This window comes from Lontra canadensis, unplaced genomic scaffold (assembly GCF_010015895.1).
Source record: "Lontra canadensis isolate GAN:19392208 unplaced genomic scaffold, GSC_riverotter_1.0 scaffold93, whole genome shotgun sequence".
NCBI classification, from domain to species: Eukaryota; Metazoa; Chordata; class Mammalia; order Carnivora; family Mustelidae; genus Lontra; species Lontra canadensis.
Window position 1 is genome coordinate 5,208,642 of NW_022631087.1, and position 26,326 is coordinate 5,234,967.

At 51.2% G+C, this 26,326-nt stretch overlaps 1 protein-coding gene across 1 annotated transcript; it reads left to right on the top strand.

Moving 5' to 3' along the window:
- Positions 1 to 3,894: 3,894 nt before the first annotated feature.
- ISX (intestine specific homeobox) lies at positions 3,895 to 22,158 on the top strand. Its single transcript, XM_032836735.1, is given in 6 exon segments — positions 3,895 to 3,906; positions 4,185 to 4,224; positions 4,227 to 4,421; positions 19,133 to 19,284; positions 20,923 to 21,036; positions 21,919 to 22,158. Coding segments are annotated over 6 exon segments (753 nt in total).
- The last annotated feature ends 4,168 nt before the right edge of the window (positions 22,159 to 26,326 follow it).

Here is a 26,326-nt window from a genome sequence, read left to right on the forward strand (position 1 = left end):
GCTTCCTCTCTTCCTTTTCTCCCTGTACCTCAGGAGGGGCCTAGCCAATGTGCCGGCTGCTCAGGAAATGCTGTCCTTGCACACCTGGGTACACAGCCCCTCTTGCCCAACCTCCCAAAGTAAAACCCACTTGACCGGCCACCCATTTCCCGAAGCAGACACGGCTGGCCTCTCTGTGACAGCAGTCACTAGTCCTGTGAGCATTCGGCTCACACACCCCAGTCTGTGGAACTGAGCAGTAGAATGACCAGGAAAGGCAGCTCCAGCACCATGGCAGGGAGTGAACCCTGAATAAATTATCTGTCATGGCCACTTCCTTCTTTCTGGAAGGGAGTGGTTTAAGGTTGGGGACTCCGTCCTGGCCAAGGGGAAATAAAAGAAATCTGCTTGGAGACTTCTGGGAAAGGCTCTTCTCCATGAGAAGAAGAGTGGGGGATGGCAAGCCCATTTGTGTGTGTCTGAGGCCAGAAGCCTGGAGCTGCTGGAACCATCTACCAGCCATGGGGACAGGTAGAGAGACAAAACCAAAGCACTGGGGATGGATGGCAGAAGAGAAAGCAGACAAGTGACTGGCCCTTGACATTGTTATCACACCTGAATTAACCAGCCCTGGGTCCTCCCACCTGCACACATCACCAGGCGAACAAACAAACACCTAGTGTTTACACTGCTCATGTTAGGTTTTGGTCACTTACAGCTGAACACATCCTGATACACACTCCCACCCAGACATCAACACACGCAGCCTGTAACTTCTCTCCCCTTTGTCCCTGATGTTTGCCTTAACCCTATAGCTCGGTTCATGAACCACGGCTCACAGAAACACCCCTGGTTCTGTATTGGCCCAGGGAGATGCAGTTCACATCAGAACAAACTAAAGCACCCTCCCCCACCTGGCCACTCTCCCTGGCTCATCATCCTGTTTTATTTATAGCATCACCACGCATGGAAATTAGATTGGGCATTTATTTATCCTCTCTAGTCTCAAGGTGAGCTCCAGGGAAAGAGAGAGCGTGTCTGTTTGGATCACGACTGCTGTTCCAGCCACTGTAGTCACCGCCGGGCCCCTCAGAGTGTGTGCTTCAAAAATATTTGACGGGTGCATAAGTGAACCTACGGCTCCAACCTACTTTTCCAGCACGTTCTTCCTAAACGCCTCTCCAGGAAGTGAGATCCCTCTCCCATCAATGAAAGTAGGAAGAGTGCACTATGCAGGTGCCTTTATTTGCTTGTGTGTTTTCAGTAGAATAAATGACGGAGCTCCCATGCCATGACTTCCTTGCCTCTCTCTTTCTTCCACGTCATAGCTGCCTTTGACCCAGGCGGCCGCCTAAGTTCTGTCTCCTCTGCAGACCCACCAGAGCCCCTCCCGACTCCTAAGCACTTTCCACGTTGTCTCATTGGCCTGCCTGCCCCGCAGCCCATCTCCCCTCCCCCACCCCAGACAGTGAGTCCCCCCCCAGGGCAGGGTCTGTGTCTCGTTCATGCACACGTACCTAGTGGTTGGCACACAGTGGCTGCTCGAGGCACATGTGTGGAAGGAACACAGCGTGAATGCCAGGGCTGTGGCCAGCTGTGGGTGACGGACTGGAAGGAGAGCAAGTGTCCGGGTCCACGTGACAAGGGGTGTTTCCTTAATCTGCCGGGAGGCTCACCCCAAGAAAGGCAAAACATAAGGAAATCAAAGGACGTGCTGAAAATGACAGGTGTAATGTCTCCGGAAACTTCTCTCTCTGGGACTCTGGCCATCTGTACAATGACAGGGCTGGAGCAGATGGTTTCTGGGGATTATGGCAAAGGGAGCAGGGTTTGAGAGCAGGACCAACTGGGTCTCAACACTGCTTCTTTGCTGGTTAGCTGTGTAGCCTTATACCCACCACTCCACGTCTCCAGGCACATCTCAGCGGTAAACCGGCGTGGATGACAGCTGCTTAATAGGGCTGTCGGGCGGATTAGATACGGCAATGGGTGCACAGCCCCAGCTCCACGGCCTCTCCTGTCCTTACTGCCTCTGCTGCTTCAGCCCCTAAAGTCCCTGTCCTCACTCTTGACCCACCTCCTCAAGCACCCTCACACCTTTCTCTGCCCCCAGTGGAGGGAAACAGGTCCTTGCAATCAACGACTCCTTTAGTCAACCAACAGTGGCCTGACCACGGTGGGACGCTAGCCTCCTGATCAGCATGGTATACAGCAGGCATTTCACTGTGCATTCACCAAACTGGTTCATTTTCCTCCGGGCACAGGAAGAACTCCATTTCCCAGCCCCCTTGCCTGGAGGCAGGGTCATGTGACTCATTCTGGCCACAGTATATGAGCAGAAGTTACATTAAGTCACACTTCCCACTTCTGACTCATTAAAATTCCTTCCTCTTCCGGGGAAAATTTGGAGGGTGGTAGCATCCCCATTCGGAAGGACCCAGATGTCCAACTACATCAGGCTTTGGCATGGACTCACAAGGACGCTCCGAAGATTGTAGATTTGGCTGGTTACTGCCTCGGAGCCCAGGCCCCCGAGCTCCATCGAATAACCTGACACTCTGAAGGGGCACCACTTCTAAAGCAGGACATGTGATCTCTACTTGCTCCCCACTTCAGGGCGAGTCCCTCGCTCTCTGCATTCATCCTCCACAGGGAGTGGGGGTCAGCCTTCCCTGCCCCTTCACCCTCTATGAGAAGGTCTGGCTTCCAGTGTCCCAACGCAAGTTCACCGTCTCTCCTGGGGCATCTGTCACTCTCATGCCAACGAGTCTTGTGCCCAGCACGGCATCCTGGAGCTCCCCGGTGGACCACTCACATCAGACTGCCATGACATCCACTCCAACTCCTTGATCTGGGCCTCGGTTTCCCCACATACACCGTAAGAACTCAGAAGTGTCTCCTGCTCTGATATTTGCAAGCCCAGGGAAGCATGTCTAACAGGGACACCCACAGCTGACACCCAACAGAGTGCACCCTGGCCCAGCCTCCAACCTCCACGTGACCCATAAACTCTCCTAGCTGAGCAAACACGTTTTATTGGGCCTGGGGACACTTCCCAGCCAGCCTGTTCCCATCCCTCATCCTGTTCCCACCTAGCCAGTTCCCCAGCATGGCACATCCCCAGGCCCCCCCTGCCCACCCTTCAGCTCCACTCTGCCCCCTGCCCCTTCCCCCCAACACCTGCGTCCCTGGCCTTAAAGAGGGTGGAGAGTTTCTTCTCTTATCAGCTCCTCCTCCCTGATTACACAGTAATTGGGAGCAGAATTCCCCCTAAGGACAGGTGGATGCCTTGTCAGCAACCAGCCAACAGTTTACAGGACAGACTGAAAGGGTTCCCTCGGTGCTATCTCAGGGGACATGTAAGGGGCATACCAGCTGGGAAGAAGCAGGACACCAAAAAGGACACCAAAAAGAGGGGAGAGTCACGCTGGGCCTGGACCCTCTGGAGAGGCTTGTGAAGTGAGGCCAGGGAAACTGGAAGGAAGGCCAAAGACACCGGCACTCAGTCCAGCCCTGACACGGACAGCCAGCCTGCGGTGCTCGGAGACCCTTACCTAAGCCTGCACCTGCCAGATGGTAGAAGCCCAGGTGCTCTGGAAAGCCTATTCTGGAGTCCAGAAGCAGCAGAAATCGAAGTCCAAGAGGGTTTCTGGAAACACCTTTCAAGTCTGCAGGTGGCCCAGATCAGAGTTGGCCTTCTGGGGCCCAAAGGTGGCACTCCAGCCTTCCAGAAGCTGGCCAGATCCATCAGGCCAGGGCCACAAGCCAGAGAAAAGACAATGGTGGACGTTCCTCTTCCTTCCAGCTCTTTAGCTTAGACGGCAGTGACATCAGGGACCCCGACCTAGCCCAGGGATTTTGAAAGCAACCACCCCGGAGAAGACTTTTGTCAGTACAACCAAACCCAGCGTAGCCATGGCGGCTCCCGTGACATCAAGTCTGCAAGAGCTCTGAGCCCACGGGCCTGGGATACAGCCCACTCCAGCTCTCCCAATGTGACCTGCTTCCTTGGGGTAGGGCGGTTAGAATAGCCCATGGGAGTCCGTGCAGAGACAGACTCGTGCTTGGATAATCTGACATGAGGCTCCCCGTGCTCCACCTCCACTTGCCCTTTTGATTCCAGAAGTTCCAGGGGAGGAAGTACGCTACCCTCCACCAGCTTCGCCCTGGGCGCACACAAGGTCCCCTTCTGCCCCTCCTCACAGCCACCCACAGAGTGCCCCAAGGCAAGCTCTGCCCTCTGCAGGGTATGGAGAGCAAAAGCTCGGGGTGCTATGGGGCCCCCAGGAAGCTGGGACTGTCCTTCTCCATTGAGGAGATCTTAAAGAGGCCCACCGAGAGGAGCCATGTGGTCAGGTCGGAAAGGGCAGGTGGACAGCACACTGGGCCAGCAGCAGCTGTGAGCTCCGGACCAGAGAGGCCCCCACAGGCCCAGCCCCAGGGTAAGTGCCTTCTGGTCATTTCTTTTCCATTCCCAGGGCCCCAAGAGCCAGCTGGGCAGGGAAAAGGTGCTCCATTTCCGTAGAAGAAAGAGCCCCCAAAATTAAAGAGAGGTCAGGTGCTGGGCCAGTCCCTTTCTGTCTAGCCAGGACTCGGGTTTTTCAGAGGCAGACCCCAAGGTTCCATCAGCGGCAGAGGCAGCAACACGGGCTTGCTCCCATCAGCAGGCCACAGCTAAGAATGCTGGTGTCCATTTATTCTCATGGCATCCCCACGGCGGTAGGGGCTATTCTGGAGTCTCCTCTTTCCTGACCGGAGAGAAGTATGATTATCGTAATTGACAGACGAGGAGACTTGGCTGCGAAAGAGATGAGGTGCAGGATGTCCTCACGTCACACAGCTGGAGAGCGGGTCCTGGCTCTGGCTGCCCCCAACCACCTGCCTGCGCAGTCCAACCCGGCCTTCTTCGTAAGCAGAGTCCAGCCCCCACATCTTCCCACAGCTGAAGCTGGGCCTGGGATCTGCCCACCCCTATCCCCCTTCCAGGCCAGTGGCCCAGCCCGGGGCCTGTCCCCACACAACAATGATGAGGCAGACCTCACAGCTGTCCTTGAAACCAGTTTGAGGAAGGGCAACAAGGTGGACACATGCACCTGCTGCGAGGCAGGAATCCTCTTCCGTGTCACTGACCGGCCTGCCCCGGACTGCCGCCTGCCCTCGGGAAGGTCCCTTCCTCTCTGGTCTCAGATTCACCCTCAGGGAATCGGTTGAGTGAGGGAAGAGGAAGGCAGCTAGGGGGGTCACGAGGGTCTGCGGGGGCCTGGTTGTCGGTGAGACTAGAGTATCTCACTCGTGGGGTCCCCAGTTCTCTCTGTTTTCAACCCCTTGAATCCAAGGAAAGGCTGGAAAGGCAGCTCAAGGGAGCCCAGGATGCCTCCTCCTACCATCACCGAGCCCTGCTCCCTCCCCCAAGTTCAGTCTCCCAAGACAGGCTTGTGTTCAGTGCAGGCAAGAGGGAAACTCTGGAAGGCTGCCTGTCCCCTGGAGCTGAGTCTATCATGGGAAAAGTTCAGCTTCATTTCTGGAAGCTCACTAATATCTTCCAGTGAGCTGAATGAGCATTGCAGTCTAACCTGATTCTCTCCTGCTGCAGCTACATGAAATCTGCAAGTCCCCTCTCTGTCCTAGTGAGAGAGAGAGAGAGAGAGAGAGAGAGAGAGAGGTGGGGGAGGGGAAGAGGCAGAGAGGGAGAGAGAAGAAAGAGGGAGAGGAGAGGTCCCATCCCCCTACCAGGGAAGCTTCCCTTCCTCTAGTCTGAAAATGGCTGATGGCAAAAAGGGAGCCAGTCATTCTAAACCTCCCCCTGAAGATGCTGGCGTTCTCCACGAAGAACAGACCATCTTGTAAGGGTTTGTCGAAATAGCACACATCAGGATGTGTAGTGCCTTGTGGCTCTCGCAGCACTCCCCTGGCTCTTTCCCACGGAACTGCCACAGTTGTGAGCCCCAACTTACAGATGAGGGACCCAAGAAAAGCAGTCACCCACAGAAACCACGTGAGAGTTAGCACTAGAACTGAACCCCTGGTGGCCTGCGACGGTCCACTCGAGACTATTCCTGAATGCGGCTGAAATCTGTACATCTCCCTCCATGAGCATTTCCAAAAGGCTGGTGAAGATCCTGCTGGTGGTTTCCAAAATGCGTTTGGGGACTACGCAGACAGCTTATTTATGTCAAGAGTTCTGTAATGATTCCTACCCTAACCTTCCATTTCTGACACGTGACACCGGTTATCCGTTTATGGTCATGATAGGAGGTTTTCTTTTAGAATATATTTATTTATTTAGGTAAAACAAAAAGCCTACTTGGGAAAACGCTAAGCAGATAATAATACAGATGGGAGGTCACTGTGTCAGAAACCACAAAAGCAACTTGCAGACGTTGCCCATGAGCCAGAGACGTTGAGACTCTGGGCGTGGAGGATGGGGAGCCAGACTCCAGAAATCCGGCCTCTGAGAACCCATCTGGTACTGCTAATTCACAGGAGGACCTCGGGCAAGCTGCTCCCCTCCCCAGGCCCCTGTTTCCCCATCTGGAGCATGAAAGAGCTGGACTAGAATATTCTTAAGGTCCCTCCCAGCTCAAGCATGCCATGACTGATTCCATGGCAAACTGGTGGCTGGAAAGCCTCGGTGGTGTCACTCGTGGTCCTTTTCTGGCAGAGCCTTCCTCCCTGCAGAGAGGGGTGGAGGCTGTCGTGCCAGGCAGGAGCAGGGTAGCCAGGAGCTGTGGGCAAGAGGGCAAATGGCCTCCTCAGGATCTGTCCCCTCTTCCCCGCCGCCCCCCCGCCATCGCTGCCTTCCCAGGAATCTGCATCCTAGCAAACTCTCCCAAATGACCCTGATATAGGTGGTCCGAGGACCACTCTTGGGGGAAGCTGAGGCCCAGGGAGGCAATAGCTTGTTCCAAGCTATGTGCATGTGTGGGGCCAGCTCGGTCACCCAGGCCAGGGCCAGTGCCAGGCCTCTCTCACTTCTCATGGAGGTGACACTCATAAGGGTTTGGACCCTCCCATATCTCAAGCCAATGGAAAAATCCAAGAAGGTCTCCCTATTTGAAAGGATGCCGAGCCCAGCTGTCCGCTCACTCCTGAGAGAGGCTGCCCCTCCACCCCCCAAGCCCAGGACCCTCCAAAGGCATGGGAGGCTCAATCACAAGGAAGCCAGACCCGGGGAAAAGAGAGGTCATCTGTGCCACAGAGGACACTTTGCAGGGAAATCGTGATGCCTGGGGCAAAGGGAAGGGAAAGATGAGAAAAAAAGCCACCCCAATGGGTAACCAGGACAGGGCTTCTGGCTGTGGGGGGCTCAGCTCTGTTCTCATCCATCCTTGACCCGTTCAGTCCCTCCCCGGATGACATCCCTCCCCGGATTTACTTACGCCAGTGGGGCTGGTCTCTGAGGAGATGAACAAAGCCAACCCAGTGACCATCCCGCTGGAGCAGGGGTGGGGTCAGCAGCTTAAGAGTCCTGGCGACATCCCCTTGGAGCAGTGCTTGTGTAGTAGAGCTGGCCAGGAGTAGATGGCATCCTTGGGTTTTGAGGGAACCCTATTGCCGTGGTCAGCAAAGTTTTTCTGCAAAGGGCCACTGGAATCTGCCTTCACGACTGAAAAATCAACAATGTGTGACTTAGTGGGTGTGTTTGTGTTCCAGTACAACTTTATTTATAAAGCCAGGAGAGGGCCAATTGGCCTCGGGATGCAATTGACCAACACTGAACCCCTTAGTGTGACAAAGTCCTTCACAGATCTGTCCTGCTGCCTTGGGCTCACCCTCCAGGCACACAGAGCAGCCTGACTTCTGATTTTTCCCTCCCTTTAAATGCCTCCACACCTTTGTCCTTCAAAACTTCTGCTCCTCCTCCCCTTCTCCTAGCTCCTTTCCCGTTTCTTTCTGCTCCCCTCCCACGCCCACCCCTTCCTTTCCTGGTCCTGTTGTGGCAAATCACCACCATAGACAGAGTGGCTTAAAACATCAGAAATTGACTCTTATCGGTCTGGAGGGCAGAAGTCTGAATGAGTCCCTGGTTTTCCTCTTTTTCCTCTCTCTTTCCCATCCTCCCTCCCCAACCACCCCAGTCTGCAACCCAAGGAAGCAGCACTGCTCTGCTCCTGGTCCTGGGAATTGGGAATCCAGGCTCAGGCTGTGGCCAGACCCATGGGTGTCTCATTGCCTTGTGATGAACAGCTCTGATACTCAGAGAGGTAGACCCAGGGGCTCCCATCAGAGCAGACAGGAGTGGTGCAGAAGGAGGAGAGCTAAAACCTGGAGTGCCCCAGGATAAGTATGGTTTTGGTCACCCCTCAGCCTCTCTCAGTCCCTGCCACCAGAGTCTCATCCTAAGGAGACCATGGAGACACTCCTCTAGGGCATCGGGAGGCTGATTCTAGAATTGAGAAGCTGGCTGAATGTTAAGCCCTGTAGAAGTACAAGGAAGAACAAGGCTTGGTCCCAGCTTGCAAAAAAAGCATTGTCTTCCTGGGAGCTCCCACAATCCCACACCAGAAGGAAAAATTGGAGCACAAGGGGTTTATGTGGGACATGTAAGGACACAGCACGGAGGTAGTGAAATCACACAAAGAAGGCATGTGTGATTAAGCCAGTGACCACGGTGGGAAACTGAAGCTTAAATCCTTTGGGAAATGGAACAACCATACTCCTCAGAATTATCTGAGCTTTTGAGTGCAGAAATACACATCCTGGCAGTAGGAAGTTGATCTGGAGCACAGAAAGCTCTGAGGGTTACAAGCAGGGCACTGACAACACTACTCTAATGATAGGACACAGAACATCAGAACCAGGAGAAATCAGAGCAGACAGAGGACACACAAAGCCCTGGCTGTCATTTAAATTTGATTTATCCATTGTAGTCCTCATCCAGGCAAGCGTCAAAGAATGACTAAAATCCACCGAGTGGCTGGCATATCTACTGCTGCACAAGGAATTATCCCCACACTCAGTAGCTTAAAAGAACAATACACATTAATTGTCTCACTCAGAGTCTGTGGACCAGGAATTTGGGAGTGACTCCACTGAGGAGCTCTGGCTCAGGGTCCCTCATGGGATTGTAGGAAAGATGTCGTATGGGCCTGCAGCCTCCTGAAGGCTGGGCCAGAATAAAGGATCATCTTCCAAGGCAGGCACTCCACGGCTGGTGAGTTGGGGGCAGCTCAGTCGGCTGACCAGGAGACCTCAGTTTCTTCCTATGCAGGGCTCTCCCCCTCCCACTACAGTGTCCTCCCAACTGGAGGGGTCGTAAAAGGGCGTCCTTTACATCCTTTTTATGTCCTTTTGTGTCCTTTTACGACCCAGCCTGAGAAACTTGCTAGCAGTGTTCCCATTGTGTTCCCTTTGCTCTGTGAGTCACTGAGTAGGGCCATGTTAAAGATGAAAAGAATTCCTGATTTGAGAGCCACCCAAGAATTTGCAAACATATCTTAAAGCCACCAGAGGTGCTTAGTTGGGAATGGGAAGATGTAGAGAACAAAACACAAGCCCAGCCTCTGCCCGCACACAGCTTCTAGTCTAGTAGGGACGACAAAGAGCCACCTGATTATCATAAGTGAAAGCAGAGTGACAGCTGTGCTAAGTGCCAGGGAGAAGGTGACATGGTTCTGAGGGCCTATGCCTCGAGACATTTAGTCTGCCAGCAAAGGCTTCCAGACGAGCCCATGGTTGAGTGCAGTCTGAACACTGAGTGGGGGGAGTCCATTTCCAGAACCTCAGTCTGAACACTGAGTGGGGGGAAGGTGGATCTCCCCCATTCCATGCAGAGGGAACCCCCAGGGCAAGGACTTGGTGTTGGACAAGATGTTCAAGGGAGCAAGGTGAGGGCTGAGAGCTGGAAAGGAGCCATGCCGGACCATCAAGGACATTTCTGCTTTGTATCCCAAAAGGAATAAAGAGCCACCGTAGGGTTTTAGGCAGGAAAAGGTGCAATGATCATATGAATGAGAACTCTCAGTTCCAAATGACAAAAACCATCTTGGGTTTGCTGAAATAGAGAAGGAAATGTGTTGCTTTGAGGAGCATTAAGAAGTAGTTTCTCATACTGAACCAAGGGACAGGCAGGATCATAAGCAGGCTTCAGCCATGATGGGAGCCAGAATCAACACCACCATGTCCGTCCAGCTGCTTCTCTGCACTGTTCCCAGTGACACCAATCACTCTGAGAGTTTTATCAGCCTCCAGCGACATCCCTCAAGTTCTCTAAAGTCCCACGTCCAGGAGTCCCAGAGGAAGGACCCTTTGGCCGGGCCTAAGTGAGATGCCCACCTCCAGACCAGTCAGCCAAGGCCAGAGTGGGTGGCCGAGAGAAGGGGGTTGTGTTTGGGCCATGTCTTGAAGCTTCTTCTTGCTGATCCTCGTCTTCCCTCACACTGTTCTATGCTGGGATGATGGTTTCTCACTTCAGGGCCCTTATAAGCCTTCATAGGTCATCTTCAGTCTCCAGACCTGGAACTCTCTTAAGTGTTTCTGTTTGTCGCTGCTCTTTAATCAATGGTGTGTTCCCAAAGACCTTTGCCTCCCCAGATGCTCCTCGGTAGATAGCAGTTGTTAACCCATTTTCAGCTAGAAACAGATCTCCCTGCTGTTTACAGGGCCCATGGCTTTGCACACCTCTCATCTGAGCACCCCGCAGCCCTGCACTTGGGTTGGCCATGAAGAGAACAGTGAACTTCCTCACCCCTGCTTGGCGGGAAGGGTAACTAAATATGGATCTCCCCATTGCCTACGGGCTAGTTCAGTGACACTTCCTGTGTCCCAGCATGAAACATGCTCCGGCTGCACAGCCCATGAGGTCAGACTACACCCCCGCATTGCCACTAGTACAGATTGGAAAGAAATGGCCACAGGAGGGGAGGACACATACGCAAGCTCTGAAAGCCCGTGAAATTAGCCCCTTGCCGCCCTGTCCCGGTTCTCAGTACTCACACCATCCCCCTCCATGTGTGAGTCTCACCAGACCTACACACGCTGCCACGAGAGTCACGTCATGACACAGAGAGACCGTATGAACCTGACCGAGTGCTCCGAGAACAAGGACAAGGGAATAGTGAACTGTTCGAGGCCTTCCAGGAAGGCTTCAGAGAGGAGGTGACCTCTGAGATGGAGTCAGGCAGAGAAGGGGAGAGGACATGCCAGGCAGAGGGAAGCACGTACAGCAACCCCAAGGGAGAAAAAGGAATTGAGAAACAGAGAAATCCAGCGTGGCTGGCATCTAAAAATCCTGGAGCAATGGTAGAGGGCTGGAGGGAGATAAGGAGACTGAAGGTCAAGTGTGCCAAGCCAGGAACTTTGGTCTTTATTTACGCACATCATCATCTTTAAAACCTATGTTTGGAGGAGTGGCAGGCTTCCAGAGATGCAGGGCCAGAGCTGCCTCGGAAAAAGGGGAGCTGAGCAAGCTGCACTCCCGGGGCCCCCCACATGCATCAACAAAGCAGCTCTGCCACTATCTGTTGTGTGGGGCTCCCCACACAATTCCCTTTAAACAAAGGGCACACCTGCTTTAAAAAAAAAAAAAAAGATATACAAATGGAAAGTGCAGGGGAGTGTGTGTGTGTGTGTGTGTGTGTGCGCGCGTGCACATTGGCTGAGATCCATACATAAAAAGCATGAAAGTAAGTCTATGCATGAGAAAACTAACAACCCTGCTCTGCTGAGAGAGTCCTCACAGGTCCTCCCTGGCAGTCGGCAAATCTCCACCAAGAGGCTTCTCAGTGGTTTTCAGGACAGTTGTCGCCCTTAGTGATTTCTTTATTTTCGTGTCTTCCCTCCTGGCTGTGTTCTCTTTGCTTTTTTTATTCATGCAAATAATCCATGTATATTATCGAAAAATAGAAAACACAGTTAAACAAAAAGAAGGTGAAAAATGTAGCTGTAACTCTACCATCTCATCATCTAGCATTAACCACCATTAACATTTTGATAGAAAGATACATATGCACAAAAGAAAAAAAGAAAAACTAAGATAGATTTTTGTTTTTACAAATGCAGAGGCTGATGGTGCAAGCCAATAGTGCTCTTTACTTAAATTTATTTAAGAAAAAAAAAAAAAACGGTTGTGTTTCTACAGAGATTCACAACAGACCTTGCAGAGAAGGAAAGATTGGATTGATTTGAGCTTGAATAGATGAGTGTCTGGTGATGAGTGTCATCTGGTGATGCGTATTCACCAGACAAAGAAAGAAGACAAGTATTTTAGGCAGGGGGAGCTGTGAGACCAGGCACCTAGAGAATAAAAGGGCATGACCAATTTGTGAAATCTAGAAATGATCAGGTGGAAAGAAGATGATTCGGGAAAGGGCAGACTTGAGGAGGCTTGAATGCCATGCCAAGGACTTTTCCTTGTATGCTTCGAGCACCAGGGAACTGTAGGAAGTCCATGACCAGGCTAGCGAGAAAAGCCCAGCCCAGGTCTACCCTGGCAGGCTCCTGCCTTGTACCCCGTCCATCATGTCCAGGCAGTGTCCCCAGCCTGCAGGAAGGCTCCAAAGTGTGCCCTGGATCCCCTCCATGCTGCATCCACTGAACAAAGTCCATTTCCAGAACCTTCCTCCAGCGGCAAAGCCCCCCGGGGCCTTTAGCTGAGCAGCCAGGGCCAATTAGCAGACCAAGGAGAAGGAGCAATCAGGGGAGGGAGCCGAGCGTAGAGAAACATCGGTTTATAATTAGGTGGCCTAATCACCTGTGTAAGTTGTGTATTTCTTATGATCGATGTGCTAAACGGCTCAGGTTTAATTAAGTTCTGCTGACGCGTTCTCTTTGAAGACCCACTGAAGTGTGATTCACAGCTCACACAATTAATAACAGGGAGAGGAGCAACTTGAAAGAGGCAGCAATCCTTGCTACCTTCTTCCACCCTCTCCCCGCCTATCCCCTGCCCTGCCCTGGTGCCCTTGGCCCACCGCAGTGGGTGGGCTGCACTGTGACCACCGGTTCCTCAGCTTCCATGCTAAGAACATGGTCAGGAGATGTTGGGCCTGGACAGGAGCTTAAAGATTTTCTCACTCGCAATCCAGTGCTCCTTCCAGAGCTGGGAAAAGGGGACCCAGCAATCCCATCAACCTCCCCTCTGGAGCGTTTGGGACATCCCAGTCCTTCCTGATGATCAAGAACCTCATCCAGTGCCTAGGACACTCTCACATTGAGCTCCTATTTCCAGCGTCTCATTGAATGAGGTTCTGTCTGGTTCCAAAATTCCACAGGCCAAGTTCTGTGTTCTATATTCTTCTCTGCTCCATATCTATCCATGCTGTTCTGACTTTTCTCACCTGCCTCCTCTCCTTTATCATCCACTGTGGTCTGTAACCCACGCCTGCCTTGCTGGTGCCTCCCACCCCTTTCCTGGAGTAGTTTCTACCCGCATCTGGAGGAAAAACTGAAGAGTGGCCTTTCATCTCTCCTTAGTCAGCTTCTCAGATACTTCTCAGAGATGTGGGCCTGGCAAGTCCACCCTTCTTCTTGTTTACCCTAAACTTCCCATTTCCCCAACGCCATCAGAATTGGTGCCCCAAGAAACTGAATTTTTATTTATTTTATTTTATTTTATTTAAATAACCACATGGAAATGGTAGCTACCATCCTAAACACTGCAAACCTAAGGAGCTAAACTTTTAACAAAGTCTTGCCTCTGATCCAAACCTGTTTCCTGAAGCCAGGTCGAAGTCTATCTGACTCCTCCCAAACTGCTTTTCTGGTTCAGTCTCATGAGTTAAATCTCAGGGAGCCCCAGTCACTGGGAGTGATCTCAGCCCCAGGACCCCTCCATCCCTACCACTCCTTTTTATAGTCCTCCAATTTGAGGCTGTTCAGTCTAGACTAACATCACAAAAAGGGCTGGGGGACAATCAGTGTTGACTATGGGCACCCCAAGAACCCACAGTCAGACTTGAGGAAGAAGCTTTGGCACCCTGAGTCCTGCAAGGTGGTGGGTTTGAGGCTCAGCCTCCATCTCTCCACTGGTGTGGATTTGGAATGTGTCTGTTTATTCCCTGGAGAAGTCACTAGAGCCATTGGACACACACACAACACATTCATTACCATCATCATCACTATCATCAACTTCATCATCATCACCATCATCACCACAATCATCACCATCACCATCATCACCATCATCATCATCACCACCACCAACATCATCATTGTCATCATCATCACCATCATCAACACCATCATGACCACCACCATAATCATCATCACCATCATCACCATCACTACCATCATCATCATCATCACCATCATCATCGTCGTCGTCACCATCATCACCATCATTATCACCATCATCATCATCACCATATCATCATCATTATCATCATCTCTCAAAGACAAACATCTGAGAATGTGTAGCTCAGAACTAATATGAAAACATATTTTTCTTTTTTTTAAGTTATTTTATTTATTTATTTGACAGAAAGAGATCACAGGTAGGCAGAGAGGCAGGCGGGGCGGGGAGGGAGCAGGCTCCCTGCTGAGCAGAGAGCCTGATAAGGGTCTCAATCCCAGGACCCCAAGATCATGACCCGAGTTGAAGGCAGAGGCTTTAACCCACTGAGCCACCCTGAAAACATATTTTTCTAACTGACCAGCAATTTGCCAGACAGCCTACTCTCCACAAAGTCAGAGGTCACTTATTATGCAGAAAAGAAGTAGATCCTTTCTTTCTCCAAATTATGCCCTCCAGTCCTGCCAGAAATAGGGAAAAGCCACATATATCTTAAAAGTTTCTCCTTTAATTACACAAATGGAAGCATTGAAAAAATTATTCTATTAAGGAGTCTATTTTTAGTCATAAACCTTGTTTGCCTAAGTTTCCTTCTGGAGAGAATGGAGAAGGTGGCTTCTTTTTATCATCATCTACATTGTTTCTAATCCTCTGTTCTCCATGGTGCTTGCTTTCCCATGTTCTGGTTCTGCACCCTACATTCTCTGTCCAGGAGAGAGATTCCATTCCATTCCATTCCATTCCATTCCACTCCATTCCATTCCATTCCATTCCATTCCATTCCATTCCATAGCTCTGTACTCCCAGAAGAATCCTAACTCCAAACTGTCCCAGACACCACAGTTTGCCCAGGAAACCTGGAATCTTCCATCCTGTGAAAATTTTTTTTTTTTTGCAATGTCCCATAGAACTGCACAGTATTACTATCACCTAAAATGCTAGCCTTGTGATTGAATGAGCGTGATATTGTCATCATGGCTTGTTCATTTTTGTACTCCTGCAGATAGGCCCCCAGTGCCTACGAGATGCTGGGCACAAAGGACATATTCCTTAAGACTCAGCAATGTGTTGACATTGCCATCTCCCTCTGTATCAATTCTTACTGGCTTCAGTTCTACCCTTAAACACACTGCTAGCTCTAAACATAGAATAAATATCTCTTCTTAAAAATTTTTAAAAAGAAGGTGGACCTGGGAGGGCAAAAGAGATAGGGAAGGAGCTCTCTCAGGTCCTATCAGGTGGTTCACAGTCCAAGAGCTTGTTCTAGAAAGTGATAATGTTTGAAACCTCACTGTCTGTGACTCCCAAGACGCTCCCAAGAGTTATTGAAATGAGTCAAAGTCCTCTGAGGGAAGAGAAAATTATTAACAACAAGCTTGAGGGGTAATAGAGAGAGATGAGACCAAAGGCAGACTATGAGATGCCATTTCTACCACTGAGGTCAATGGGCCTGGTTAATCTCAGAGACTGAGGAGTAGCTTCAGCTATAAGAATAGCTTCTCTCTGGCCCTCGCCTTCCACCAAACGGTTCCTGGGGCAAGCCCAAGGCAAGGTGTTTTGGGCCATCCAGCCTCCACCTGAAGAAAAAGAGAATTACAGGATGTCAGGGTGCATTTGACCTGCTCTCTTCACCCATTCCACAGATGGGGAGACTGAGGCCCAGAATGTAAATGAAATGTGGCCCAAGTTATAGAGTTCAGGAATAGAGCTCAGGTTCAGTGGGTTTCCTTCTAACAAATATTAGGATAGATAACAAGTGTGCACACACACCACACACACACAAGACACACATGCACACACACCACACATCCACATACACATATACACTTACCACACATGCATGCACACACACACACTCTTCAGTTGTTAAACAGTCACACCTAAGATCCACTCTTCACCCAATGTCTACTTTAATTCATAGCCTGTAGTGCTTTTACCTCGTCTTTTGAGGGGGGTGGGCTGGGTGGGAGAAAGGAGACCTCAGGAGGATTTCAGATCCCCACCCTCCCTTTTAGTCATCCCATCTGGCCTGTGACATCTGACATTGGTCCCCAAAAGTGAAGGGGAGGGGCGTTCTACCTTTCCCACAGTTCCAGAATTACATCATGTAGACTTCGTTTGAAGTAAAACTAGGTTGCAGCCCTGTCCTCAGAAGTGCATGGTCAGGAAAACAAACCCACTACCACCTGATACCATCCTTCCTCCACCATCTGTGACCCTTGTCCCCTTCAGGATGTACAGGGAAGGCTGCACGTGGGAGATCTTCCTTACTCTTCATGCTTCCCTGGTCCTTCTCCAGAACAGCTGTCCCAAAGCCATTCTTCATCCCTCCTGCCCTGACCCCTTCACCTCACTCACTCTCTGCTGGAGACCTGACTTCTGGTTCACCTGCCCCAAAACTCACATGGTACCCTCACCTGTATAGCGAGTGTCTCTGACAAGTCTATCCCACAGTTGTCCCTTCCAGGGCCCCTCCAGAGCCCTCTCTCTCCCCTCGGTCTCCTGACATGCTCCAGGCTACTGTCTGAAACTTCTCCCCAGCCTCCCCCTCCACCTTCTAACACCTTCTCAATATATGAATTCTTCTCCTACTTACTGCTGTCACTTCTCCCCAACCACTCACGCCTCAATCCACTTTAATTCAACCTATATTTGTCAGAGTCTCTAGGAAGTGTCAGACGCCACACTGGGTATGTTTGGGGTATAGCAAACATACATCCTCATTCCTTGGCTTCTGCCATCATATTTCTACCCAAGTAGTTTTCCTGTGACCTTCGTGTCCTCCTAAACGCCAAATTCAGGACCACATGCCTCATATCCATCTTAGAACAAAACAAGCTAAATAAACATGCATGCATGAATGCAGGCCAAGGTCAAGGTCAGGGTCCGGCACCACACCGGGCACATAATAGGTGTTTGATGAACACACTGATATTTTCTGACTTTTCTTCCTCTTCACCCTCACTTGTTTTTAATTCTACGGACACTCCTTTCTTTCCAAAGCTCTCTTTCCCCCTGTTTCCTTGGGTACTGTTTGCCTCTGAGCTTCCTCTGGCTCAGATCAGCTTCCCCAGAAAACAGACTGACATAGAGATTTGCCGGAGAACATTTACTGGGGGCTTTTCACGATGTTATCCTGTCCTTTCTGTTTTAGTCCTGGGATCATACACTCTCTCTCCAGTTAGCAACTGCCATTCTTCCTCCACGTGCCCAGCACACCTTTGTGGACTTGTCTGCAGTGGCTGCCTCCCCTCAACCCCCTTTCACTGCCCACTGAGCCCTCACTGCCTATTCCACGGGACTGCTATGACCCTTCTCTGTCTCTTATAACTAATCTATCCCCAGCATTGACACAGCTGAGCCTATTACTTGTTTGTCACTGGGTGTCCTCCTTTTCCTCCTGTCTCTGGGACCTGCCCATTGTGGTGTCCCTCACTGATTTCTTTCAGCTCCCTTATGGGCTGCTGAGCCTCTGCTCAGTGGATGGGTCCAGGCTTACTCCCAGACCCCCCACTCTTCTCTACATCCCTTCCCACCCGAGTAATCTCAGCCAAATATACACTGACCCTTCCCAAATTTGAACCACAGTCCTGATACCCACTTTGAGCTCCAAACATATATTCATCTGCCTACTCAAGAGTTGTTTTGAATACCCAATAGGCATTTCAAAATTTATCGTGTCCCAGCAGAATAGCTGATTCCCCATCATACACACACATGTGCAGACCTGGCTTCCCGGGCCCGGGTAGGACCAGTGTAGTTGCCAACAGTACTGCACAGAGGCCTAACACTTGGGGTTTTAATGCTCATGGTCATCTTGAAATTCTTAATAATTTTATGCGTGAATCTGTGCTTTGTAAGTGAAGTTCAGTGGGACCAGAAAGCAAGCACCAGGGCCCTGAAGCCTTGACTCAATGCTCAGTGCCCCTCTTCCCACCACCCTTCCTTCCTTCCCAGCATGGGCTCTAGGCCACTAGTTTCCCCATCCCTACCCAGTGACAGATACTTCCTCTATCCCATGTGATTCCAGTGATGGGAGGGGTTTCAAGGTATGGATGGGAGGAGGCTCAAGTTCAGGTACATGTGCCCTGGTGCCAAGTCAATGGGTGGGCTCTGGCCTCTGTGAGGTTCCATGCTCACCCTATTAGTAACCCTGTGCCCAAGGGAGCATGACCTTACATGGCAAATTTAAAAACCTAAGCAAACAACAACAACAAAAACCACACTGACAGGTCAAGAGAGACTGCAGAAGAAAATGAAAAGCTGTTTTTCCTGCTTTTTGAACAAGAGCACCACGTTTTCCTTTACATTAGGCCCCAGAGATTACATAGTCAACCCCACATGGACACAAGGCTGGACAGTTAGATTGCAAACAGGTTGTAAGGGACTGACTGCTGTGGAGTTCAGTTTTTACTTTGTAGACCAAGGCTGGCAAGTTTTTCCTGTAAAGGACCAGATGGTAATTATTTTAGGCTTTGCAGGCCATATGGGTACTGTTGCAACTACTCAGAGCTGCTTGCGAAAGCAGCCATAGACAATACATAAATCAATGGGAGGGCTGTGTTCCAATAAAACTTTATTTACAAAAACAAACAGCGGGCCAGATTTGACCCTCAGGCTACAGTGTGCCATGCCCTGTTGTAGACAAAGGCAAGTCATTGAAGGCATCTGGACACCAAAAAGGACAATCATGGGAGTTTCTAGAAAGTTATCTTGACCCCACTGTTTAGGATCGATCAGAGGACTGGACCTAGGGACAGGATTTCTATTGAAAAATATTGCAAAATTCTGAGCAGAGGAGCCAGTGGCCAAGACTCTGTAGTGCAGACCAGGGGTTGAAAAAGTGAAATCAAGTAACACAGAAGCTTCATCAGGGTGCCAACAGCAAGATCACTAACCCAACTTGAGCCCTCTTCCATCCAGAGGAAAGAAAGAGCAAGAGGAGGGTTCGAACCACCTTCACCTCTGAGCAGCTGCATGAGCTGGAGAAGATCTTCCACTTCACCCACTACCCGGACGTCCACATCCGCAACCACCTGGCAGCCAGGATCAACCTCCCAGAAGCTCGGGTGCAGGTACAGCTGTCAGCCCCCACTCTCAGCCCCCAACCTCAATGCTTTGGGGTCCACGGGTGAGACCCTGTGGATCATGAACCCTCCAGGGCTGCCGCATCTGAAATTTCTCATTGCCTTTAACCCATGAATACAGTCACCTTTGCCAAATATTATTTCCAGGAAATGAAGTCACCGTAGTTACAAGGTGGTATCTGTCTTTTGGAGGTGGAAAGGGAGCAGGGTGACATCAGTGATGGCCATTGGTATCTGCTTCCTGCCTTCCCTCTCCCCCTGGCTGTAGTTCCAGAACATCGTTCACCATGCAGCCCCATTCACAAAATAGTTCTTGACAATCTAGACCAGTGGTCAGCAAAGACCAGTGACCTTTTTCTGTAGAAGACCAGATGGTAATTATGCTGGGTTTTGCCACTGTCTAAAACATTATTGATGAGCTCTACAATTTGAATTTTGTATAATTTGCATGTGTTGCAAATATTCTTCTTTCTATCTTTTCTCCCAACCATTTAAAAATGTGAAAGCCATGCTTAGCTCATGGGCCATACAAAAACTGGTAGGAAGGCCAGATTTATCCTGCTGGCCTTAGTTTGCCAACCCCTGATCCAGACCCCATAGGTGTCACTTTGAAGGCAGCATAGAGAAGTGGAAAGGGCCATCCATGGTCCAAGATCTACCTAATCGAGAATCTGTCATTTGTTCCCCTTGGAGTGTCTGTGGTTAGAGATATAGTTGCCCCTTGTCATTTACCAGGGGCATGTCCTGCCTCTTTGCACACTCCCAATTTTGCAAGTACCCCCCTAGCAAATCCAAATCCAACTGTGGCACTGTTGGCTGGCTCTAAAACACTTCTCTACATCACTCTTTTTTTTTCTTTTTCAATCAAATATGATGGACTCATTCTAAATTCAAAAATCTGAGCCAGGGCCCAGGTCAACATTTTACTCTTGATTTTATCCCATCCCACTTTGCTTCTGGCTATGGACCACGGCCGTTTTAGACTTCTCCCTTTCCCTTCCCACTTAGAATCAGTCAGGAGCTGCATGGACAGCGCCTGCAGGCGCTGTGAAGCTGCCTGGGCAGAATTGCCAAGGACAAATGCCCACGTGTCAGGGACAGCCAGGGCACTCGTGAAGACAGGGAGCTGCCAATATTCAACCTATAGATGCCAAGGGGCCCACAGGGGTTGCGAGCCCATGGCCTGCCAGCAGGAAGCAGCCCGCAGAGGAGTTTTATTTGATCCGCACAGCGTTTTCAATCTCTAAAAATTGAGATTTCCGCCTTAGATACTGGGAGAGCCTGCAAGGCCAGGCTTGCATTTCTACAGGATCTCTGCTGGCTGAAGCTGAGACACTCTGCCCTCCAGGCTCTGTTCCCCACAGACCCCACCACCCCTCTTTATATGGTATCCAGCTGCTCTACTCAGGCTCAAGCCCCCAGCCCCGCAGGCACGGAAGGTTCTGATCTCTGGTCCCCTCTCAGAGGGCATACCTCCTGAGCCAAGGAAATCCTGATGCTGTGGAGCTTTCTAAACTGTAAAGTGCCGGTCCCTGGGAAAGCATCAGGATCATGCTTTTGTGGGGAAGGTACTGGGTGGAGAAAAACCCTGCGGCTGATCTCCAACCTGTTTTTCGCCCACCCCAGATCTGGTTCCAGAACCAGCGTGCCAAGTGGCGGAAGCAGAAGACCGCCAGCCCCAGGGCTCCGCAGCAGCTGAGTGAGGCCAGCTTGTCCCCGGCCATGAACCCGGACATGGCCGTGAGTGGCTGAGGCACCGTGGGTGGCGGTGGGGGGCACTGTCTGCGAACGTCCCACCCAGACCCAAAAGCGAGGAACCCCAGGGATTCTGTGTACAGTAGAGGGTACAAGGGAGGCTCTTCCAGAAAGAGCATGGCCAAGACTGCTCTGGACGTCTGTGGGACGTGGGACAAGCCGCTGCCCCTCTCAGTCCCCACATCCTCATCTCTTGGGTGACAATCACTGTGCCTCTCCTTCCTGCGGGGACGGGCTTGTATTACTGGGCAGAACTTCAGAGTTTTAGGACCAAGCAAGCGGGGAGTAAGGGGCGGTGCCTGAGGTTGAGCAGGTAGGCTCTGGAGTCAGACTGCCCAGGTTCGAATCTCAGCTCTGCACTTAACAGCAGTGTGGCCCGGGAGAGTCACTTCGCCTCTCCAAGGAGAGTAGTTATTCGATGAGGGTGAAATTGCTGAGACACGAAAAGCCTTGGCACTTAGGACGCTCACTCTGAGCATGGGCTGTCCGTGGGGTCCACGCATATGGGACAGTGTGTCAGACACAAAACGGCGGGCAACCAGCAGTACACAACATGGACGGTCCTGTGGTCCGAGGTTTGTGTATGCCCTCAGTGACGCTATGAGGTAGGATGTCTTTATTTCTCCATGTTTTGCTAGTGCAGAAACTGGGCACTGAGAAGCAAAGTGACTTTCTCACCTCAAACAAGTCCTATAAATGCCAGGATTAGGACCGGGTTTCCTGGCCCCCGGGGCACACATTTCTCCCCAACATGGTCCCCTACACACCCTGAGTTGCCCAAGTCCTGGGGGAAAGTTTGGGAAGCCGCGGCACAGCTCCAGGTAAAGCCTAGGACTCACTTCTCGCCTTACCTTCCCCTTGTGACAGGGTCCCAGGCTGCCGCCCTCCACTCAGCCCCTGCTGGCTCTCCCCACCAGGTGCTATCCACCAGCTCCCAGCCAGCCGGTCTCTGCCTGGTGCCCCGGCCAGATCACCCTCCTGCCATGCCACCTGTGGGAGACGCAGCCTCTCCCAGGCCCTCTCATCCAGCAGACCTGCGTCCCTGCTCTGTGCTACCTTCCACCTGCGAACCCCAAATGGAACAGCCTCTGTGCCACCTCCACATAGAGATTGAATCACATCTCACCGATGGAGCTGCTCTCCCTCTCCAGGTCAAGACAGGAGGCAAGAGGGTGCCCAGGCCTCTGGAGAAATCCACCTCACCATCCAAAGATGGCCCATGGCCCAAAAAGCCTCTCTGAGCATACCCAGAGGAAGATTGCTTCGGACTCAGCAGTAAATCGAGCAATACAGGAGCTCTCGTGGCTCCTCCCAAGGTTGCCCTCCTGGCTCAGGAGACAGAGGCTGTGTGAGAACCCCACATGAGTTCTGGACCAAGGAGGGCGTCATCTTGCATTCCTTTTTCCTCTGACTCGCTGTGTGACCTCCATCTGGTTACTCACCCCCTCTGGACCTCATCTCTAACACAGGCAGTTGGACAGGTGACTCCCAAGGGCCCTTCTGGCTCTTCCTCTGGTGAGGTGAACCACGGTGAGAACAGAGGCAGAGAGGAGGCCAAGGAGGGGTCTCCAAGGAATGTATCTTCATTCATTCATGACACATGTATTGAGCACCTACTGAGTACTCTATAAATAGAACTGGATCCAGACACAAACAACGGAGGCTCGGCCCCCAGGAGTTCAGTCCAGTTGGCCCAAGGGGTTGTGCTAAGCTTCCCCTGCAAGCAGAATATGTGCTCGGTGACCTTGCTGTTGGCCCAGTGACCTTGCTGTTGGCCCATAGCAAGTTGACATAGTTGACATAACAAGTTGACATAACAAATTCTGTACGGCTTTGATGTGAATGCACAAAGTGGAAGAGAAATATAGGGAAAAGTTTTTTTTAATTTAAAACAGAATGTAGTGTCTTTGGTTATCCTGCTGGAGTGGGGAGGGATGTTGCATTTCTGGTCTGAATAAAGAATACGACAGTAAGCTCTTTCCAGAGTTCATTTCCCAGGACTAGTGCAAGGGCCCAGCTAGCAGGCCAGCCTCCCTCCGCTGTAAGGAGCCTAAGGATTCTGCCGATTCCTTGCAGCAAGACCTTGGGCAAATCACATGCCCAGTCTGAGCCTCAGTTTCCACATCTGTAAAACAGAGGTAGTAAGCCCCACCCTACTTTTCTCGAAGAGCAGTTGGGAGGTTCTGAAAGGGAGAGAAAGTGCTTCACCAAGGGTGAGGCTGGACCCCCTGTTGTCCCCAGATCCCACCCAGAAAGGAGCTGCTTTGGGTCCCAGCCGTAGACTATGCCACCCCTACTCCCATGGAGGCCACCCCAACCTTCCCTGAGGCCTGAGCCCTGCTGAGAAGCCCCTTGTTGCGGAGGAGAGGGCTTCCTCCTGACTGGGCAGGCTGGACTGCCACCTCCGCCTTCTCACCTGTAAACTGGAGGCCGCCACACCAGCTCTGCCCTCAAGCACGCAATGTACCAAAATCCAACTACAGCCCGCGAACAGGACTGTGCTTTGTAAACTGAGAAGTGCCAAATCGCTCAGAGCCCGTGAAGGTCATCACTGACAGACACCTAGTCTCCAGCAAGCTCAGGAGGAAAGGAGGCGACCAAGGGCTGGGGGAGCACCAGAGCCGCTTAACAGAGGGTGAGCCTGGTGTTCATACAGACAACACAGCAGTGGCCGGAGGGAGGGGACATCTGCTTCCCAGCCGTCTCTCTCTGTCCCCCGAGGGCATCCACTGGGTGCACCTCAGCCTGGCCGTGACCTCTCTGCCCTGGTGCTACATTCCATCCCTTGCCGGGGTTTACCCCACCTCCTCTGCCACGGGACCCCCTCAAGTTATGAATGCCCCCAGACCCGCTCTCGGGAGCTGTGGGAAAAGTGGACAGTCCCCCTCCCCCTGTGGGTCATGGAAACCCTAGGCCAGGAAGGGGACTCTCCTTCTAGACCTCCTGCAGCCATTTCCAAGGCCCTGGCTACATGAGGGTCACGGACAAGATAGCAGATGGCCCACCTTCCAGATGGAATGGAAAGACACAGGTCCGCTCGGCTCTGGGCTCCGCGTGTAAGTCTGGGTGCTCCAAAGAGACAGAGCCGCATGTCTGTCATTTTTTCCTTAGAAGGAGGAGTTGGCCTCATGGTTATGGAGACTGAGAAGCTCCTTGATCTGCAGTCCCCAAGCCAAAGACCCAGGGAAGAGCAGACGGCACAAGCCCCAGTCGGAGTCCGAAGGCAGGAGGAAACCAAAGTCTCAGCTCCGAGGCAGGCGGAGAGCTGGTTCTCCCTTCCGCCCCCTTTTCATGCCGTTCAGGCCTCACGTTCACCCACCCTGGGTAGAGCGATCCTGGGTAGAGCTTTACTCGGTCTCCCGTTCAAACGTCAATCACACCCAGAGCTACCTCTCAGGCGCATTCCATAATGACACTGAGCCAAACATCCCGGCACCCCGTGGCTCCAGTCAAGTTGACATAAAATTAACCATCATGATCCCCCACCCCTTTCCCACTCACATGCCCTCCTCCCCCTAGAATCCTCCAGAATCAGGGTTTCACCAACCATGAGAAGGTCAGGTGACCAGAACACCTCAGGTTCCGTACTGATTTAAAGTCGATTTGGGGGGAGCAAGCCTTCCTCCCTACGGATCTATGTTCTCCCCATAAGAACTATTGTATTCCCTTACCTTATATCTGTGATGCAAAGGAATCACTTTAGAATCCACACCCGCTCTGTGACCTTGGGCAAGGGACATGTCCCCTCTTAGAACAGTTTCTGGTCTTTCAGGGCTTCTGTGACAATTTAATGAGTTAGTATAGTTTGGCACATGACAAGTATAGAGGAGGGGAAAAAAAAGCCATTTTCCCAACTCTCCCTTCTACCTCTACTTCTGATCTTGAGCAACTACCCCAGACTCTATCCTAGGAGTTTTGTTTGTGCCAGGTTTTTTTCTTTTTTGTTGTTTGTTTTGTTTTGTTTTTTGAGAGAGAGGAAGAGAGAGGGAGCATGGGGTAGGGGTGAGGGGGTAGGGGGAGAGGAAGAGAGAGAATCTTAAGCAGACTCCACGCCCAACACGTGGCTCAACACGGGGCTCGATCTCACGACCCTGAGATCATGACCTGAGCCAAAATCAAGAGTCGGACGCTCAACTGACTGAGCCACACAGGCGTCCCCATCTTAAGAGTTCTTAAACCAGTGTCCCAGAGGCCAAGGAACTCTCAAAAGAGCATGCAAAAATGGTGTGTGTCTGTTTCTTTTTCCCAGGGGAAGGGTCCATTGCTTTCATCAGCTAAAAATAATCCTAACAAAGAATCCCCGTCAGGGGCGCCTGGGTGGCTCAGTGGGTTAAGCCGCTGCCTTCGGCTCGGGTCATGATCTCAGGGTCCTGGGATCGAGTCCCGCATCGGGCTCTCTGCTCAGCAAGAAGCCTGCTTGCTTCCCTCTCTCTCTCTGCCTGACTCTCCGTCTACTTGTGATCTCTGTCTGTCAAATAAATAAATAAAATCTTTAAAAAAAAAAAAAAAAAAAAGAATCCCCGTCAGACATTCCTGAGTCACATCCTGACAGGTTGTGTGGACTAGAAACTTGAGGAAAGTTAAAGGATCACTTTTTTAAGGTAAAATCGTACACACGAATATAAAATGAGCAAGTGCCAATGCTTTATTTAACTCGCGGACGAGGGAGCCAGTAAGACGTCATAGAGGCTCCAAGGAGAGCAGAAAGAACAGAGACACACATACAGGCAGGCAGGAAGTCTGAAAGGAATGACAAATCAAGACAGAGCGCCCATCACCATCAGGACAGAATCAATGGCACCTCCGCCAGACAATTCATTTGCGTGTCTATGGACAAGAAGCATTTGCATTAATATCAGTTTCCTGCCATTTCAAGAGTTGAAAGGGAGCTCAAAGACAGGGGAAGGTGCTGATATCCCGGAGACTGTGCTAGACAGAACACCTTGTAACCTTTTCATGCCTATTTCAAGTGAAATAAGTCAGAGTATTTTGTGATTCCTCCCCACCGAAAGGCACTGAATCTTGGCATCTCACCTTCCTCAACCATTAAATCGGTGCGATAACAAACTTGCCTCGAAGTCAGTTGTGGAATTAGAGTAGAAGATGTCCTTAAAGCATCTCATACTTGTGAAAGACTTTATGAATGCACAAAATTATTTTCCATTGCTTGGCAAACTCCTCTAGAACTCAAATTTAAAAGTCTATATCTAGACGTTGTTTAGAAAGATGGTAATGTTTCTTTAATATCCATTGACCTTGGGCACCTGGGTGGCTT